Source organism: Nerophis lumbriciformis, linkage group LG14 (assembly GCF_033978685.3).
Source record: "Nerophis lumbriciformis linkage group LG14, RoL_Nlum_v2.1, whole genome shotgun sequence".
NCBI classification, from domain to species: domain Eukaryota; kingdom Metazoa; phylum Chordata; class Actinopteri; order Syngnathiformes; family Syngnathidae; genus Nerophis; species Nerophis lumbriciformis.
This window is the reverse complement of record NC_084561.2, coordinates 11,154,330-11,171,872: the sequence shown is the minus strand read 5'-3', so window position 1 is coordinate 11,171,872 and position 17,543 is coordinate 11,154,330. Positions and strand designations below refer to the sequence as shown.

Genomic DNA, 17,543 nt, shown 5'->3' with positions numbered 1-17,543 from the left:
TAACTATCACCCAACATGGTAATGTGGTTGCTACCGACATCTTTTGTCACCATAGGTTCGGTAAAGCAATCCGAATTTATAACGTCACACACCTGTCTCTCTTTTGCCAGCGACCTGCGTAAGTTCAAAGAAGCGAAAAAGCAGTTTGACAAAGTCAGTGAAGAGAAGGAGGCGGCGCTGATCAAGAACGCCCAGGCTCCTCGCAACAAGCAGCACGAAGTGGAAGAAGCAACCAACATCCTCACCGCCACGCGCAAGTGCTTCCGACACATAGTCCTCGACTACGTTCTACAGGTATGACGCCATATCAAGGCATCTAATTTAGGGATGTCCCGATCCAGGTTTTTGCACTTCCGATCCGATACCGATATTGTTTTTGCACTTCCGATCCGATACCGATACTGACCCATACTGGCCTATCCGAGCATGTATTAAAGTTTAAAGTTATTTAGCCTACTTAGTTGTCAGAATCATGTTGAAAAGGGTTTTAGTACTCTTGATAACAACTAGCCAGCTGAATTAGGGGAGTTTGAATAATACACAATGGTTGGTAACAAGAAACTGACCTGTTTATTCAAGGATAAACACAAAATAGACAAAATTATACATGACAAACAGAAATGGCATCATTGAGCTAGGGCTGGGCGATATGGCTTTTTAATACTGCGATATTTTAAGGCCATATTGCGATACACGATATATATCTTGATATTTTGCCTTAGCCTTGAATGAACACTTGATGCATATAATCACAGCAGTATGATGATTCTATGTGTTTTGATTGATTGATTGAGACTTTTATTAGTAGGTTGCACAGTGAAGTACATATTCCGTACAATTGACCACTAAATGGTAACACCCCAATAAGTTTTTCAACTTGTTTAAGTCGGGGTCCACTTAAATTGATTCATGATACAGATATATACTATCATCATAATACAGTCATCACACAAGATAATCACATTGAATTATTTACATTATTTATAATCCAGGGTGTGGAGGGGGGCGCCGGATGTAAGTGTCAAAAAGACAGCCAAAAGACTTTGATATGAGAATAAATCTAAAGTTAAAATATAGGGTAGAAATGCATCCATTTGCAGGAAATGTAGTCTTGGTTTTCAAAATTTTCTTTCAAGGCTTGCATGTCTACATTAAAACATTCTTCTTCATACTGCATTAATATATGCTACTTCTAAACTTTCATGCAGAGAAGGAAATCACAACTAAAACAATCACAAATTTTTTCATACGGTGTTGATCTGGAAATGTTTGCCTCTGCATTTTGATGGTGTGGACGTGTGGCACCGAATGGAGATAAGCGTCTCGACAGACGTTACAATATTTGAACAATGATGACGGAAACTGTTTTCGCTGTCGTGTCCGTGTGTCAAAAATTGTTATGCACTTATTTTTTTATTTGATTTTGTGCGTGGCATAGATTTGCCGTGCGCAGAGCGCAATTGCACAGGCGCGCACCTTAGCGGCTGCGCTAGCATCACAGCTAACGTTAGCCATGCTGCTACCTCTCTGCTCGGGGAGGACGTATACGTATGTGACGTATGACGTGACAGTATGTGACGTATGACATGACAGTATGTGACGTGTGTAAGAAGGTGCGCTTTCTGTCTGTGAGAGGGAGACACAGGAAAGAGTGAGAAGAGCCTGTCGTGTAATGCCAGCAGCTAAAAGCAACTGCGTGAGAATCCACAGACCTGTGGATGTGTTGAAGGTGTGCTGGAAAATGCGGAACGGAAATTAGGGAGCAGCAGAAAAGTGGAATGTATTATTTAAATCGGTGCGTTGGAAAACACGGACCGGAGTTTTTTTTAAAACTGGATCTGGATCGGCATTTTCCCATGCCTTGCCGATACGCATTTTTTGGCAAATATCGGCGGCCGATCCGATCCAAATATCGGATCGGGACATCCCTAATCTAATTTGACTAGCAAAAGTCTATATGTTGAGAAGTATGTCCAAAATTCTACAGTGCAACTCAATTAGTTCGATGCACCTCCGAGTGGTTGACTCATGTCAACGTAAGCAGTTGTCAGCATAACAGAAAATAGCCATTTCTTGCACATTTTCTTGTAACTGGTCTGAGACATAAGGAGAAGGAGGCTGATAATAAAATTATTTATGAACCTAAGTAGGGCTCCGGCTCTCGATTATTTTAGTAAACAAGTAATACATCAATTAGTTTAGAGGACTTCAATAGGTGCCAGGTACGGCAGGGGGCCGTGAAATGTTTAAGTAAATTTATCTTTTTTTTAATATATTTCCCCCAGCAATTTTTCCACAAATGTAAATATCTCTAAATGTAGTTGAATGTGAATAAATAACGTATATGAATATCCATCCATCCATCCATTTTCTACCGCTTGTCCCTTTTGGGGTCGCTGGAGCCTATCTCAGCTGCATTCGAATATGAATAAATAATTATACTCTTCACGTTAGCATTTAAGGGGAACTGCACTTTTTGGGGAATTTTGCCTATCGTTAACTATCATTATGAGAGGCAAGAACACACATGGCTTTTTTTTTTTAGGATTTTAAAGATAGATAAACGCTTGAAAGATGCGGCTAATGGTAGTCCCCCGTGTAGTCTTCAAAGCCCTCTAAAACAACTTCAAAACCCTCCATCAACCTTTTGTATACACACTGCAAGTCGATATATTATGTAGTAACAGACACATTCATAGTAATATGTTCACAATTTACCGTTTTTCATCATTTCGGGGATTTATTTTTTCCGCAGACAGGCTCCCTCTAACTAACCTGAGCTTTTCCCTAATCGAGAAAATCATGTCAATTGCATTAAGAGACCATTCGATCCATTCTGTGTTTATATTTGGAGAACAGTGCGCAGAGAGACTCCAAGAAAGTTGAGACGAGACGAAGAAGCAAAGTTGAGAAAGATAAGGGAGAGGGAAGGAAAGCGTCCGCCATTGTTGAGAGCAAGCAGGGGGGGGGGAAAAATGGCACATTCAGCTTCATGGCAAACACTACTTCCTAGCTAGTCAACACACCGTAGCCTATGCAATGCTATTTTTATTATTGTCTTGGAATTTTGACTGCATGCAACATCTACTATAGAATATTTGCAAATGAGACTCAGAAATGTAATAATAAAGCAAGTGATAACAACTAGATAGCACAGTTATCATTATCAGCTCAGTTTTAAATAGAGATGTCCGATAATGGCTTTTTTGCCGATATCCGTTATTCCGATATTGTCCAACTCTTAATTACCGATACCGATATCAACCGATACCGATATATACAGACGTGGAATTAACACATTAGTATGCCTAATTTTGTTGTGATGCCCCGCTGGATGCATTAAACAATGTAACAAGGTTTTCCAAAATAAATCAACTCAAGTTATGGAAAAAAATGTCAACATGGCACTGCCATATTTATTATTGAAGTCACAAAGTGCATTATTTTTTTTAACATGCCTCAAAACAGCAGCTTGGAATTTGGGACATGCTCTCCCTGAGAGAGCTTGAGGAGGTTGAGGTGGGCGGGGTTGAGGGGGCGGGGGGTTGGTAGGGACTAGCGGGGGGTGTATATTGTAGCGTCCCGGAAGAGTTAGTGCTGCAAGCGGTTCTGGGTATTTGTACTTTTGTGTTTATGTTGTGTTACGGTGCGGATGTTCTCCCGAAATGTGTTTGTCATTCTTGTTTGGTGTGGGTTCACAGTGTGGCGCATATTTGTAACAGTGTTAAAGTTGTTTATACGGCCACCCTCAGTGTGATCTGTATGGCTGTTGACCAAGTATACGTGGCATTCACTTGTGTGTGTGAAAAGCCGTAGATATTATGTGACTGGGCCGGCACGCAAAGGCAGTGCCTTTAAGGTTTATTGGCGCTCTGTACTTCTCCCTACGTCCGTGTACACAGCGGCGTTTTAAAAAGTCATAAATTTAACTTTTTGAAACTGATACCGATAATTTTAAAACCGATACCGATAATTTCCTATATTACATTTTAAAGCATATTTATGTTTTTATCTCTAGTTTTAAATAGTACATTAAAAATGAAATTAATACCTATCCCTATGTAGAATGTTGCAAAATATCACAATATTTCTATACTGTATCGTCACTCAAGTATCAGGATACGTATCGTATCGTCAAGTCCTTGCCAATAAGTTAAAGTACCAATGATTGTCACACACACTAGGTGTGGTGAAATTTGTCCTCTGCATTTGACCCATCCCCTTGTTCACCCCCTGGGAGGTGAGGGGAGCAGTGAGCAGCAGCGGTGCCGCGCCCGGGAATCATTTTTGGTGATTTAACCCCCAATTCCAACCCTTGAGTGAATGGGTCCCATTTTTATAGTCTTTGGTATGACTCGGCCGGGGTTTTGAACTCACGACCTACCGATCTCAGGGCGGACACTCTACCAACTAGGCCACTGAGTACATAGAGTACTACCATTATCGATACTTGAACTGGTTGAACCGTATCATTAAATTGTACTAGACACTGCTTTGTTTTCCATATTTACTATTATTTAGGCTTAATATTACATTTTTCATGTGTTTTCCAAAGACTGTTTGTTTTCAGAACAACACAGCTAAGTTGAGGCACACATTTGTTTTACAAAAAGGAGATTTAAAGTGCTGTACTAGCAATCTCTTTTGAACTGTAATTCCAATTCCTTGAGTCAGGGATAAAAACGCTGATGTGGCACAAGGGAGAATGAACCGCAGCTGTGCTTGATTGCACTAAATACACTCTAAACATATGATAGTGGATTTAGCTATAGAAATGTAGTGATTGCTCTTACTAGTGAGGTAGATGCACAGTGCAAAACAAATAATATGCAAAAGAGGAGCAAAGAGAAAAGAAGTGTGCTCTAACACAAGTAACATTTCCGGAAGTATAATTTGTAGTAGAATGAGCAATGCATGAATGCAATTTGATACAGAGTTGGTAGGTAAGGAAGGCAAAGAAAAATGCAGAAAATAGGGTTTGGAAATATGCTCCAATGGCTCATTGCATCATTTCTCTCCCTTGACGAGGCTCAGCTCTGACAGTTTTTCTTGCTTTCATGTCTGTGTATTGGAAATCTATGTGGCAAACTGCTGGCACAGCCCAATCAAACCGTTACCATTTGTGTCCTGTGAGAAGCAATTGAGAAATTTTTCAGATAATTTATTCACTGCAGCCCACGGAGCTAGATTAGGGCCAAAAGTTTGTACTCAAAAAGATATACTTTGAAACTGAAAGTTCAAGTTTTGATATTGAATTTTTAAAAATACATAATTGTATTCAAAATAAAACTAAATGCACACAATTTTTTTCAGGTCAAATATAATTTGGAGTCACACTTTTGCATGATGTATCCAAAATACGGACTGGGGGCCACAAATGGCCCTGAGACAGTTTTTTATTGGCCTGCGGCGCATTGGTTAGTATGCTAATATTAGCATGCTAGTGTTTTTTTTTGCTTTATTTGCAGGTGTAAACCTCAGTGCCAAATATTTTTAACTTTTTAGCAAATTTTGCAGGTATACACCTCAGTCATATATTTTGGTTCTTGCTGCATGCTAACATTAACCTGCTAGCATTTGTAGCTAATGTTGCAGTTTCTGAGTCGTATTTTTTTGTACTTGACTTGTGGCATTCCCTGGAAATAGTCTGGGCACCCCTGGTGTATCGTATATAAAGTTTTGGGTTAAACTCAATTAGTTTCTAAGTAAGCACCTTATTCTTTGCTGAGCCGTCCGTCATTATTAGTCCACAACCCTCACACGCTCGCCTCGCTGAAAAAGGGACAAAAGTTCAAATGTGAAACTGAAAAAAATAATGTAAACTGTACAAAATAAGATAGAAATCTGAAAAAAAAACAGAAGTTCAAACCGAAATACATGAACATGAAAATAATTCCTATAAATAAGTGTGAATCAAAATTATATTCAACCTGAAAAAAAATGGTGGGCATTTATTTTTATTTTGAATACAAAGACCTATTTTTCAAAATTCAACATTCAAAGTCACTTTTCTCAAGTGCAAAGCTTTTGGTCCTAATATAGCTCCATTACGATCTAAGGCCATGTCCACACAAACACGTGTTTTTACATGCTGTCATTTCCAAAGCTCAACAACACTGCCTTGCTGGCTTTAAATGCACTATAAGAAGAAGCAACGTAAACTTGCTTCTATTTTCACTCAACAATTATAAAAAAAGATGCATCAAAATGGGCTTTGCGACATTCCCGCCAGCACTAATTAATATTAGCTGTTTTGGAAATGCTTAATAATTCCACAAGAGTTTTGCAGCGACACACACAAATCCGCACACTTTAGGCACTTAAACATTCAAGAAGCTTCCTTGGCTGCTTTAAAGTGTGCGCTGATTTTAGAAATGATGTACACTTCACTGCACATATAATGAATATATCACCAGGTTGCTAATTAAACATGTTATAATTCCATGAGTGTTGGGTTTCAGCAGCACAGGCACGTATGTACGCTTTAAACTCTAAAAGAGATTCATAATGTTCCCAGGGCTCTGTGTAAGTGCAGGCTGGTTTTAAAGATAATGTACGTTAGCTTAGCATACATTAGTTATGTGCACATGGACACATTTAATCGGATTAAAAGCCTAACCGGAATAAAATGCCATTCGGAATATTCTGACCTGATCACACACGTTCGGATCAAAATTAAATTCTGATCGCGACGGGTGGTTTATGCCGAAAGTCATTCAGATTGTAGTGCATGAAAACACTTCTTCTGAAATTCGAGTTAAAAATATCCTTACTGCATGTCTTTGATGTCAGCTATACTTTGGTGGTGGAGCAAGGACTAAATTTAATGTTTTCCGAATGAAGCAATTGTCTTGCTGCTGTCTCCCCCCCATTCAACATGTACAGATGTAGCGTTTTATACTATTAAATCTGTTGCTTTAAGACTATCAAAAACAAAAGTATGGTATGGAGTGTCATGTGTCCATGTAATAATAAAAGAAGGGATCCAGTTGTCTTTTAACGAGCTGTTTTATTCACAACTTTACAGTTACTCCAAGTGCTAACTGCTAGCCTCAAACCCATCCACAGAATTTAGTAACATGCAGACGCGCTGCAACCCGTACATAACCACAACATAAAAAGCACAGAACAGCTATATTTCAAAAAGAAAGGTAAGACAAAAGTAGTGAACAGAAAGAAAAAAGTGATAAATAAATACTGTGATAACTTCGGACAAGCAGAGATGCACAAAGCCATATTTGTTAACAGTGGAAGTCTAATTCTTCTTCAGCACCTGCTGTGAGCAAACTTGTCCAAAAGATTCCGCCATTTTCGTTTGTTAGGTTCTGCGCACGTCTCAGTTAAGTATTCCGATTTAAGGTGTGATGCATGAAAATGCACGTCATAATCAGATCATTTTTGTCAGGGTCCATGTACACAGGAACATTATAATTTGAATGATGATCAGAATAAATAAATGGCTATTGTATGTCTAGTAGGGCTGGGCGATATATCGAATTTGTAAGATGTATCGATGTATTTTTAAAGAAGATATGAATTAAGAAAATATCGATATAATTTATTTCACGTTAAATTGACCCAACGCCGCTTATTTGTCGTGTTCCTTGATTCTCCCGCGCTTTTCTGCCCTATGGTCTATTAAACCCCTCCCCTTCCTCCTTCCAAGACGCGCTTTCACGCTCCCATCCACTGCACTGACCCACAACAACAACAACAACAACAACAACAACAACAACACACAAGCAAATATTCGCTATGTAGCTTAACTAAATTTCCCATTAGCTTGGCAGTAGCTTCACTACTTTTAAATAAGTAGCGATTTCCTTAGCTTAGCTATGTTTAGACCCATGTAGCGGTTAGCTAAGCAATCCATACATCCATTTTCTACCGCTTGTCCCTTTCGAGGTCGCGGGGGGTGCTGGAGCCTATCTCAGCTGCACATGGGCGGAAGGCGGGGTACACCCTGGACAAGTCGCCACCTCATCGCAGGGCCAACACTTACAGACAGACAACATTCACACACACATTCAAATCCTACAAAAAAAGGGAGAGGGAGAAGAGAAAGAGAGAAGTGGACGAGTGCAACTCCACAGGCAGGGGACAACATATACGAGAAAATCCATGATGATTGGTTGGTTTACGTATAAGAACATCCATGATAGGTTGGTTGTTTACTATGATGAGTCATGATTGGTTAAGATTATGGCAAAACATTACGGATAGGCCAATCAGAGGCAAGATAGGGCGGGTTTGATTGATTGATTGAGACTTTTATTAGTAGGTTGCACAGTGAAGTACATATTCCATACAATTGACCACTAAATGGTAACACCCGAATAAGTTTTTCACTTTGTTTAAGTCGGGGTCCACTTAAATTGATTCATGGTCGAACCAGGAAGGGAAATCACGACAGACATCCCAAATGACAAGAGAGTCGGAGAAGAGAAAGCGGGCGATTTATATATTAACCCTTGTGTAATGTTCATATTGTTGATACTCAGCCAGTGTTTGTGGGTCTGATGGACCCGTTGCATTTTGTGGCTTTTAATGCCTCACAATCAAACACTTTTATGTTAAAATACTGAACAGATGTTTACCTTATCCCAATAAACATCTGTTCAGTATTTTAACATAAAAGTGTTTGATTGTGAAGCATTAAAAGCCACAAAAAGCAACAAGAAAACTAGTGGAAGATGGCAGAGGGATTCTCTTCCTTAGATGTTTCTTTTAGCGATGTAGACGACGTCCAGGAAACACACAATGCGTCTACTTGGCCACATATGGACAAATGTATGCGTCTAAATAAAACATTAATTTGAGTTGTTTACCATGTAAGCACACATCAAAACTGCTCTCGAGTTTCCAAGCCGGGCATATTTTGCATGAGAAATGCAGGCAAAAATGTATGCCAAAGTGAGGAAGATCATAGTCGCACTATTAAGTCAAGTCACTTACTTGGCACTGACCAGAACCGTACGTGTGTGACAGTCCATTACATCGTCCACTGGGAATTAAAAAGTGCCTGCCTGCAAATTTATATTTTATCTGAGTTTGATACATTTTGTATTATTAAAGTTAAAGTTAAAGTACCAATGATTGTCACACACACACTAGGTGTGGCGAAATTATTCTCTGCATTTGACCCATCACCCTTGTTCACCCCCTGGGAGGTGAGGGGAGCAACAGCGGTGGCTGTGCCCGGGAATCATTTTTTGGTGATTTAACCCCCAATTCCAACCCTTAATGCTGAGTGCCAAGCAGGGAGGTAATGAGTCCCATTTTTATCATTTTTGGTATGACTCGGCCGGGGTTTGAACTCACAACCTACCGATCTCAGGGCGGACACTCTAACCACTAGGCCAATTAAAATGTGCCTGCCTGCAAATTTATTTTTTATCTGAGTTTGATACATTTTGTATTATTTAAACAGCTATGTTAACTATTTTATGTAGAAAGAATATTTTTCTATGTTATGTATACATTCTTTGTTTTTCTATTTTATTTATCTTATGTAATTCTGTGATACTTAAACAGTTTTTTTTCTGTGATGTTAATACCCATCTTGAGTAACCGGTTAATCAAAATGCCACTGACTGTTTACAGTACAGTTGTCATTCAGTTCAATTTCAGTGAATTTCACTCAAAAATGAATATATTTTATATAAATATTTTCACCGGAAAATATATTGAGATATATATCGAATATCGAGTTTAAGTAAAAATATATCGCATACTTGCCAACCATCTCGGATTTTCCGGGAGACTCCCGAAATTCAGCGCCTCTCCCGAAAACCTCCCAGGACAAATTTTCTCCCGAAAATCTCCCGAAATTCAGGCACACAAAATAAACAGCATACCTGCCCAATCATGTTAAAACTGTAGAATGATCGAGGGCGAGTTCTTGGTTTCTTATGTGGGTTTATTGTTAGGCAGTTTCATGAACGTCCTCCCAGCGCGGTAACAACACACAACAACAGCAGTCACGTTTTGTCTACGTAAAGCAGTTCGTCTGCAGTACACAGCAATGTTGTGACACTCAAACAGTACAATACTGCCATCTAGTGCATTTGATGAAAGCACTTTTTGCGCGCCACACAGCAATGCATCATCAGTGAGGGTGTTCAGCATGGTTAGAAAAATAGTGACAAATAGAACAAGGATGGACAATTCAACCCTTAACTCAACAATGAGTAGATGAGTGTTATGTGTGTGTATATGTGTAAATAAATGAACACTGAAATTCAAGTATCTCTTTTATTTATATATATATATATATGAAATACTTGACTTAGTATTTCTTATATATATATATATATATATATATATATATATATATATATATATATATATATATATATATATATATATATATATATGTGAAATACTTGACATGGTGAATCCTAGCTGTAAATATACTCCTCCCCTCTTAACCACGCCCCCAACCACGCCCCGCCCCGCCCCCCACGCCCCACCTCCCGAAATCGGAGGTCTCAAGGTTGGCAAGTATGATATCGAGATATACTTTTTCGTCCATATCGCCAAGCCCTAATGTCTAGTATATCAAAATAAACATAATAATAACAGAGGCTGTTGCTGCTTTTCCCAGGCTTCTGATTGGACAAAATGTGCATGACAGCACATGTATGTGTTAGTGTGCAGACATAGACAGTTATGAAACCACACTGGTGTGGACAAAGATCGTTGTGTGTGACAATCATTGGTACTTTAACTTTAACTTAACTTTTATCTCTCCGTGTTCATGTGGACAAGGCCTAAAGTGAAAGACAAGTACGTGTATGAGCGTCTGTTGAGCGACATCGTTCCACATCATGACAACTCATCATAAGTTGCGTAATAATTGATTATTTCTTAATCAAAGAATGATATCATTTAAACAATGAGGTGACATGACAACTGCCTCTAATTTGCCTGAAACCCTAATATATACAGATATTTAAATGAAAAACCTTAATAGTTGTATCACAAAAAAATTATTATCTCTGTATCAAGTAAGAAGTTGTAACTAATACAGTAGTAATTGAACACACAATAACTAGAAATGTAGACCTAGTGTGGGGCTTAATGATGAATGCTCTAATCGTGTCAAAGTTTAAATGTAGCTGCACCTTTTTGTTATAAAGATCCCTGACCGCAGTAAATGCGTCCAGAAAGGAATTTAAACGTTTCCCCAAAAAACAATCGCTCGTCTCTCTTCTCTACTCTGCAGCCCGGACCTTAAACCGCTTTGGCCGGCCAATTAGCAACACATTATTATGAGATGTGGAGGGATGTAGGAGCCTGGTGCTCACAGAAGAAAGCAGATATGCAGAGAAACCGAGACAAAAGGCTGCAGGCAAGTACCGGTAGTCTTAAGATTGTAGCTTTATTTTCCGCGGTCATACAAAGTTCCCCCTGCTGCTTGTATTAGGAACTCCACTTTTCTCTCTGGCTTTAAATGTCTCCAACTCGCTCAATTTTACTTTCACAGATCAATGTACTGCAGTCCAAGAGAAGATCGGAAATCCTAAAGTCGGTGAGTATTCCTGTCTATTAATCATGCGAAGCGACAAGTATTGTAAGTTATTAATAACAACTGTCCTCTCCTCAGATGCTGTCCTTCATGTATGCCCACCTGACTTTTTTCCACCAAGGCTATGACCTCTTCAGTGAATTACAGCCTCTAATGAAACAGCTCGGAGGACAGGTACAACGCAAATACACTCATCCTTTTACCGTGTGCATTACCTATACCTCATGAACAATACTATTCATTTAGTTTGATGGACTATCAAAATGTCACATAATTCATATAATTATTATTATGAACATTAATATATTATTTTGGTTTGGCAGAACTGAATTGAAAAATGTGCTTGCTCATACATGCTGTGTGCAACATAATACATACAGTAGGTACGTGACAATCGACCGCTGACCTACTTATCTCCATTGCAGCAGTGGCTCGTGCCAGCTCAGATCAAGGTGGTTTGCGCTGTGCGTCATTATTTTCTGTGCGGGGTAGTTATATTTGGACTAGCGTATTTTCCGGGCTATAGAGTCAATTTTATAAGAAATTTTTTTTTCTTCCATATATTAGCCGCACCGGACGATTTCCGCAGATATATACATTGTGAAATGAGTTATTTGCACAGAAAGATTTTGTAAATGTTTATTTACATACCTCAATTGTTTCCAAACGGTGCCTGTAACACGGCAGTCAAAGGACTAATCAAACAAAACAGAAGTCATCGTCATGGACTCACAAGCTGGGGAAACTAGCTCTCCAATTAGTTAATCAGACATAATAAGTTATTATGATTAGGTTATTTACAAACCTGAAAAAACACAAAAAGAGTGATGAATGAAGAATCCATACAAATAAAAACACTATGGAACGCCACTTGTACTTCCGGTTGAAAGCTCAGTCCAAACAGAAGGGCAATGCGGCACTGCAGTACCTGCAGTGAGCAAACTCGTACAAAAGATGTCGCCATGGCACAAACACACGCACCTATTGAGCGTCTTTGCTGTTTTTTTTAAATATTTGCATTATTGCCTTCAGAGAAGAAAAATCCACAAATCAGCTGCACCGTTCTGTAAGCCGCAGGGTACAAAGCGTAGGAAAAAGTAGCGGCTTATAGTCCGGAATTTAGGGTAATTGAACAGCACAAAGGTTAATGACGTAGTTCACGTTCCTCCGAAGTACCTCGACTTCGAAAGTCCTAGGTTTAATGTCTTGAAGTCCCATTAATCAAGGTGCAAATTTTTACATCTCAAGATTACACAAAGTTATACTTGAAAGTAAGTTTGCGACACTTTACTTATAGTTTAAGATGTCTCTGTCTTCGTAATCCTGAAATATGAAGTAAATCCGATAATGTTTAAAACATGTTTTTTGTGCTCGCTGAAACTGTCTGTCCGAGGCTGCCGCCATGAAAATCCACGAAAATTGTGTAACATTTCATACAGAAAACACTCCACCATGGTCAGAAAGTATTATACTTACGCACAATTATCGCTCTAAATGGTGTTTTATTATGTTTTTAAACCATTCACAGTTTGTATTCAAAGCGGTCTGCTATACCGTAAGTGTGCTCTTGCCGCTAATAAACTAAATAAAATAATAATAAATTCATCCAGTTTTTATTTATATCATTAAGTGATTTTCTTTGGGTTACTGAACTAATCCATGTGCTTTTTATTTCATGCATTTCTGACAAATAATAGGGGAGCTATGATGTTTTGCAGTTAATTGTCCAAAATATAGGTCACGCATTTCTCTATTGTCTTTAATGAATAATTCAAGACAAAATAAGCAACTGATTCTTTAACTTAAAAAATTCATAGCCCCCTATCACAATAGTTGAAATACCATTGGAACATTTTTTCCAAGGTCTTTAAAATTGTATCAATTGCTTTGAAATATTTCGCATTTGTTTTTTGTACCTACAAACGTACATACAGCATTCCTTTTCTTTCTTTCTTTCTTATTAGTTTTTTATTTATTTATTTTTAAAATCAGGCATTTTAACATAATTCACATATTTTATATTCACAATATAGTCAAATAAAAACTAGGGCTGTCAAAAATAACGAATCAATTAATGTGATAAGTCACAAAAAATATGACTTTAATCATGATTAATCATGCAATTTACTTTGACCGTTCAAGTTTTTTTACTTTGACCACTATACGGTCAGTGACCATATCAATGCATACACCAGTACAAAGATGAGTGAGACTCCGCCTGGTGTGCTCGCGAGCAAATTTCACTCCAACATACAGCCTGAAAGAATTTTAGATACAACTGTTACCAAGTTTTGTGCAAATTAATGACATGCATTCAAGTAAAATGTTTAAAAATGTTCCTTCCAATATCTAGGTATCAGTACCGCTACCAAAATGTATTTCAATACATTCCAATACTTTTCAAAATAAAGGTGACCAGAAAAAATATATTTATTGGCTTACCGGTAATTTTAAAAGAAAATCATGATACATTACACATAGTGCACATACCAGAAACCTTCTATTTTAGTAATAAATAAGCAAACTTTTTGGCTGCTGGTGTATGCAGTAACATATTGTGTCATTTCCCATTGTCTTATTTTGTCAAAATTATGAGAGACAAGCGGTTTAAAATGAATGGATTATTAATTTACTTGTTCATTTACTGGTAATATCTGATGACTTTGTTTTGAACATGTTCTACCTACACTTTTGTTAAAATGTAATAAACATGTATTCTTCTGTTGTTTGGATACTTCACTTAGATTTTGGGTATCGATCCAAGACCAAGTAGTTACAGGGTCATACATTGGTCATTAATAAAGTTCTCCTGTGTCCAGGGGATGTATTTCCTGAGTTTATGAACAATAGCAACAATGACAAAACATTTTTTGATACAAAAAAAAATGTATGTAGTCATTGTATTTACTATATACGGCTCTTGTACTTGGAATTGTTAGTCTGTGTTTGTATAGATCCCCCCCATTTGTTTACATTCAGGAGCGATAGCTTGCTGTTAGCGGTTAGCTATTGTATCCTCCTACGGTATGTAGTGAAGCATGATAGGCTATTCCTTGTCCTGCAGGGATGATACTTGTTAGAACGTAGTTTACATATAAGCGAGGATTACTGATTTAGAAGTAGCTAAACACTGTGGAGGGACATTAGCCCCTACCTAGCTATGTTTTAAAGCACTGCTTTCAGAGCGGCATTTCAGTGTTTATAGCTCCACCTTTATTGTTAGTTTTTAAGCCAAAATACCTCTTCTGTCTCCACACTGTTTTCGCTTGTAAGTGCTCTGTGTGTTGGCTCACATGCGCCTGGGGTCATATTACCAGCAATGTCACTACACGGTTTGCTATTATGTCCATGAAAAATAAAGTTCCAGTATTTTTCAAAGGCACTATAGTGCCTTTTTAAATTAATTAGTACCCATATACCGTACAACCCTACACCCTGGTATCGAAAATATCGAAATTTGGATCGGCCCACGCTTTTAGTAGCCTTTTCATTGTACCTCACACAAACGTTCCCTTTGATAGTTCCTTTGAAGGGACTAACAGCCCTCCTTCTGAGCTCATGTGTGATTGAGATGATGATTTGAGTACAACCAGGAATGAGGAAGAGAACAACTAAAAGCCTTGAAATGTGTTTTCCCACCGTCAAACTCTGAAGTAGTCAGCTGAGAGAACGCAGCTGAGGAACCCAATAATCTCTTTGGAGGGGCTTTGGATAGTATGACAGTGGTTCCAAAGATGGAGAGAGAAGCCAAATAAGATGGCTTTTCTTTGAACTGCTTTGAAGACTGAAACAGGAGAGCAAATCAAAGAGAAAAACACCCATCTATCCATCCATTTCCTACCGCTTGTCCCTTTTGGAGTCGCGGGGGGTGATGGAGCCTATCTTAGCTGCATTCGGGCGGAAGAACAGTGGAAAGAAAATGTTACCTTCAGAACAAGACAGAAGTCTGAAAAGTTCAGACAGCATTCCTTCAAACTGGAGCGGTGAGACAAGTGTAGTTTTTACCTCTCATCTTAACTGATTTGTAAGGAAGACCAGTTTTGTAGAAGCAGATTTCAGGACAGTATCTTCCAAAGCGATTGATGTGGAAGGAAGAGGCATCCACTGGAAACATGTGGCTTCGACAGGCAAAGGGCAGAAAATTGTGAGCGTGAAGCATAACCAGGGAGGTCTGAGCTTTGGAACTGTGCAAGAGTGACAAGGGAAGAGCACTCAGCATCACAAGTGGATTGTGGATTATTTCTCTCCTGCCATGAAGTTGAAGAATGTCAGGAGGCTGTGGAGAGGAGTATACAGGCACTGCCAGCAGGTCTGATAACATAACTTCAAACATGAAATATTACTTCTACTGTTTTATTGTAACCATTGGGGCTGGTGAAGGAAACACAAAAGAGACAAATGTAATTACATTGGTTTTAAAGAAAACATCTGTACATAACTAAGGGTTAATGGTTAAACATGATGTTGTCATTGTGAGATATACTGTATAGGACATTACGTTATGTTGGGAGCCTCTCAATGCATGCAGATCACACAATCTGCACCCGACTGGACTTGTTGTTATGGTTGTGACAGCAGGAAAATATTTCTCATCTGATGCTATCAGGCTGCTGCTCTGCCGTCCACCCATTTCCTGCCTCAACAAAACAAAAGGCACAGCTCTCCCTAGAAAGATAAATGCCTGTTTTTGTCCAAAGTAATATACAGTATGAAAAAGTGTGAGATGATATCTGAGGTTTCTGATAATATTAGAATATTACGCTTACTGCATTCATTTGGGTTAGATGGCTTGTTGCCATCTGAAAACAAGCAATAATTGGAAGCTCGTACCTGTTTTCTCAGTTAAATCCAGGTATTTTACTAAATTGACCTGTAATCACATACTGAGCCTTTTGTCCTGCATTCTGATTGAGGTCACGTTGTAGCAACAAATTGAGGGGGGCCTGTGCCGCAAGGCGAACTGGAACATTTGCCCCTACGACTGCCAGCATTTGTTGCTCTCCTCTCTGCTCAGAGGATCCTTTTGTTTCCGCCCTGGGTTGAAAAGAACCATTCATTCTTCACCTGATTTCACGCAAGATGAATCTTCTGCCGGCGGGTCTGTTTTTGTTTGGAGGAAAGAGCGCCTCTGAGGGTTGGGGACCATTCAGATTTGAAACTATTCAGTACCAATTCCCACTACCTGAAAATCGATAGCAATTTTCGATACTCTTGTGTGGTAATAAATATATATATATATTTTTTGATGATGAAATCACATTTTTTTATTACAACATTTAAAATGAGCTGATCATAATAACTGCTGTACAGTGGTTAACTTGTTTATTGTGACATTTTTATTATTATTTTAGTGTTATTATTTTTGTTTTGTCCTATACAGCTTCTCAGGCACATCATATTGTTGATGTAGATGCCCATCTCGGCTGTACAAATTTACTTTACAAAAGAAAAGTGTGGGATACCTCTCTTGTTGTCTTTATTTATATTTGACTTTATTACATGTATTTATATTATCATTTGGTGCAGGAGGGGATAGAAAGAGAAAAAAAGACAGACAGGGGGATATTATGGGGATAAGAGAGGGATAAGACAGAGAGGCAAAAACAACAGCAAACACAACAACAACAACAATAGACCACATCAGCAAATACAATATGTACAAATATGATGGTAAAAGTGATAGCAGAGAAGCAGTGAGTGAAATAAATAATAATACAGAAATAACTGAGTATTATGACACTACAAATGGAGCAATACAAATACCAATAGAAATAGCGCTATTGATAATGAACAATACCAATAATTTACCTCTGTTATCAACAATACAGTTGTTCAAATGCAACAATACATATATGTAATGATGACTAGAGATACAGAAGATAGCAGATACATGGAGGGGAAGAAATAAACCAACTATATTAACCTTGTAGATTGTTATAGTAATAATAGGTTAAGCTTTGTCAGTGTGCCATGTGTTATCCAGTTTACCCTAGGGTAACAATGTTAATTTATG

General features: G+C 38.3%; 1 protein-coding gene across 4 annotated transcripts in view; it reads left to right on the top strand.

Annotated features, from left to right (window-relative positions):
• Window positions 1–17,543, top strand: part of acap2a (ArfGAP with coiled-coil, ankyrin repeat and PH domains 2a) — a 109,340-nt gene that overhangs the window by 51,590 nt on the left and 40,207 nt on the right. For 3 of the 4 annotated variants that reach the window (XM_061976055.1, XM_061976056.1, XM_061976054.1), the window contains exons 6-8: window positions 111–294; window positions 11,489–11,533; window positions 11,609–11,704. In XM_061976055.1, coding sequence (XP_061832039.1) covers window positions 111–294; window positions 11,489–11,533; window positions 11,609–11,704 — 325 coding nt within the window. Of the gene's footprint in view, window positions 1–110; window positions 295–11,244; window positions 11,354–11,488; window positions 11,534–11,608; window positions 11,705–17,543 lie in introns of those variants that run through there. The other variant, XM_061976057.1, reaches the window with a different exon arrangement.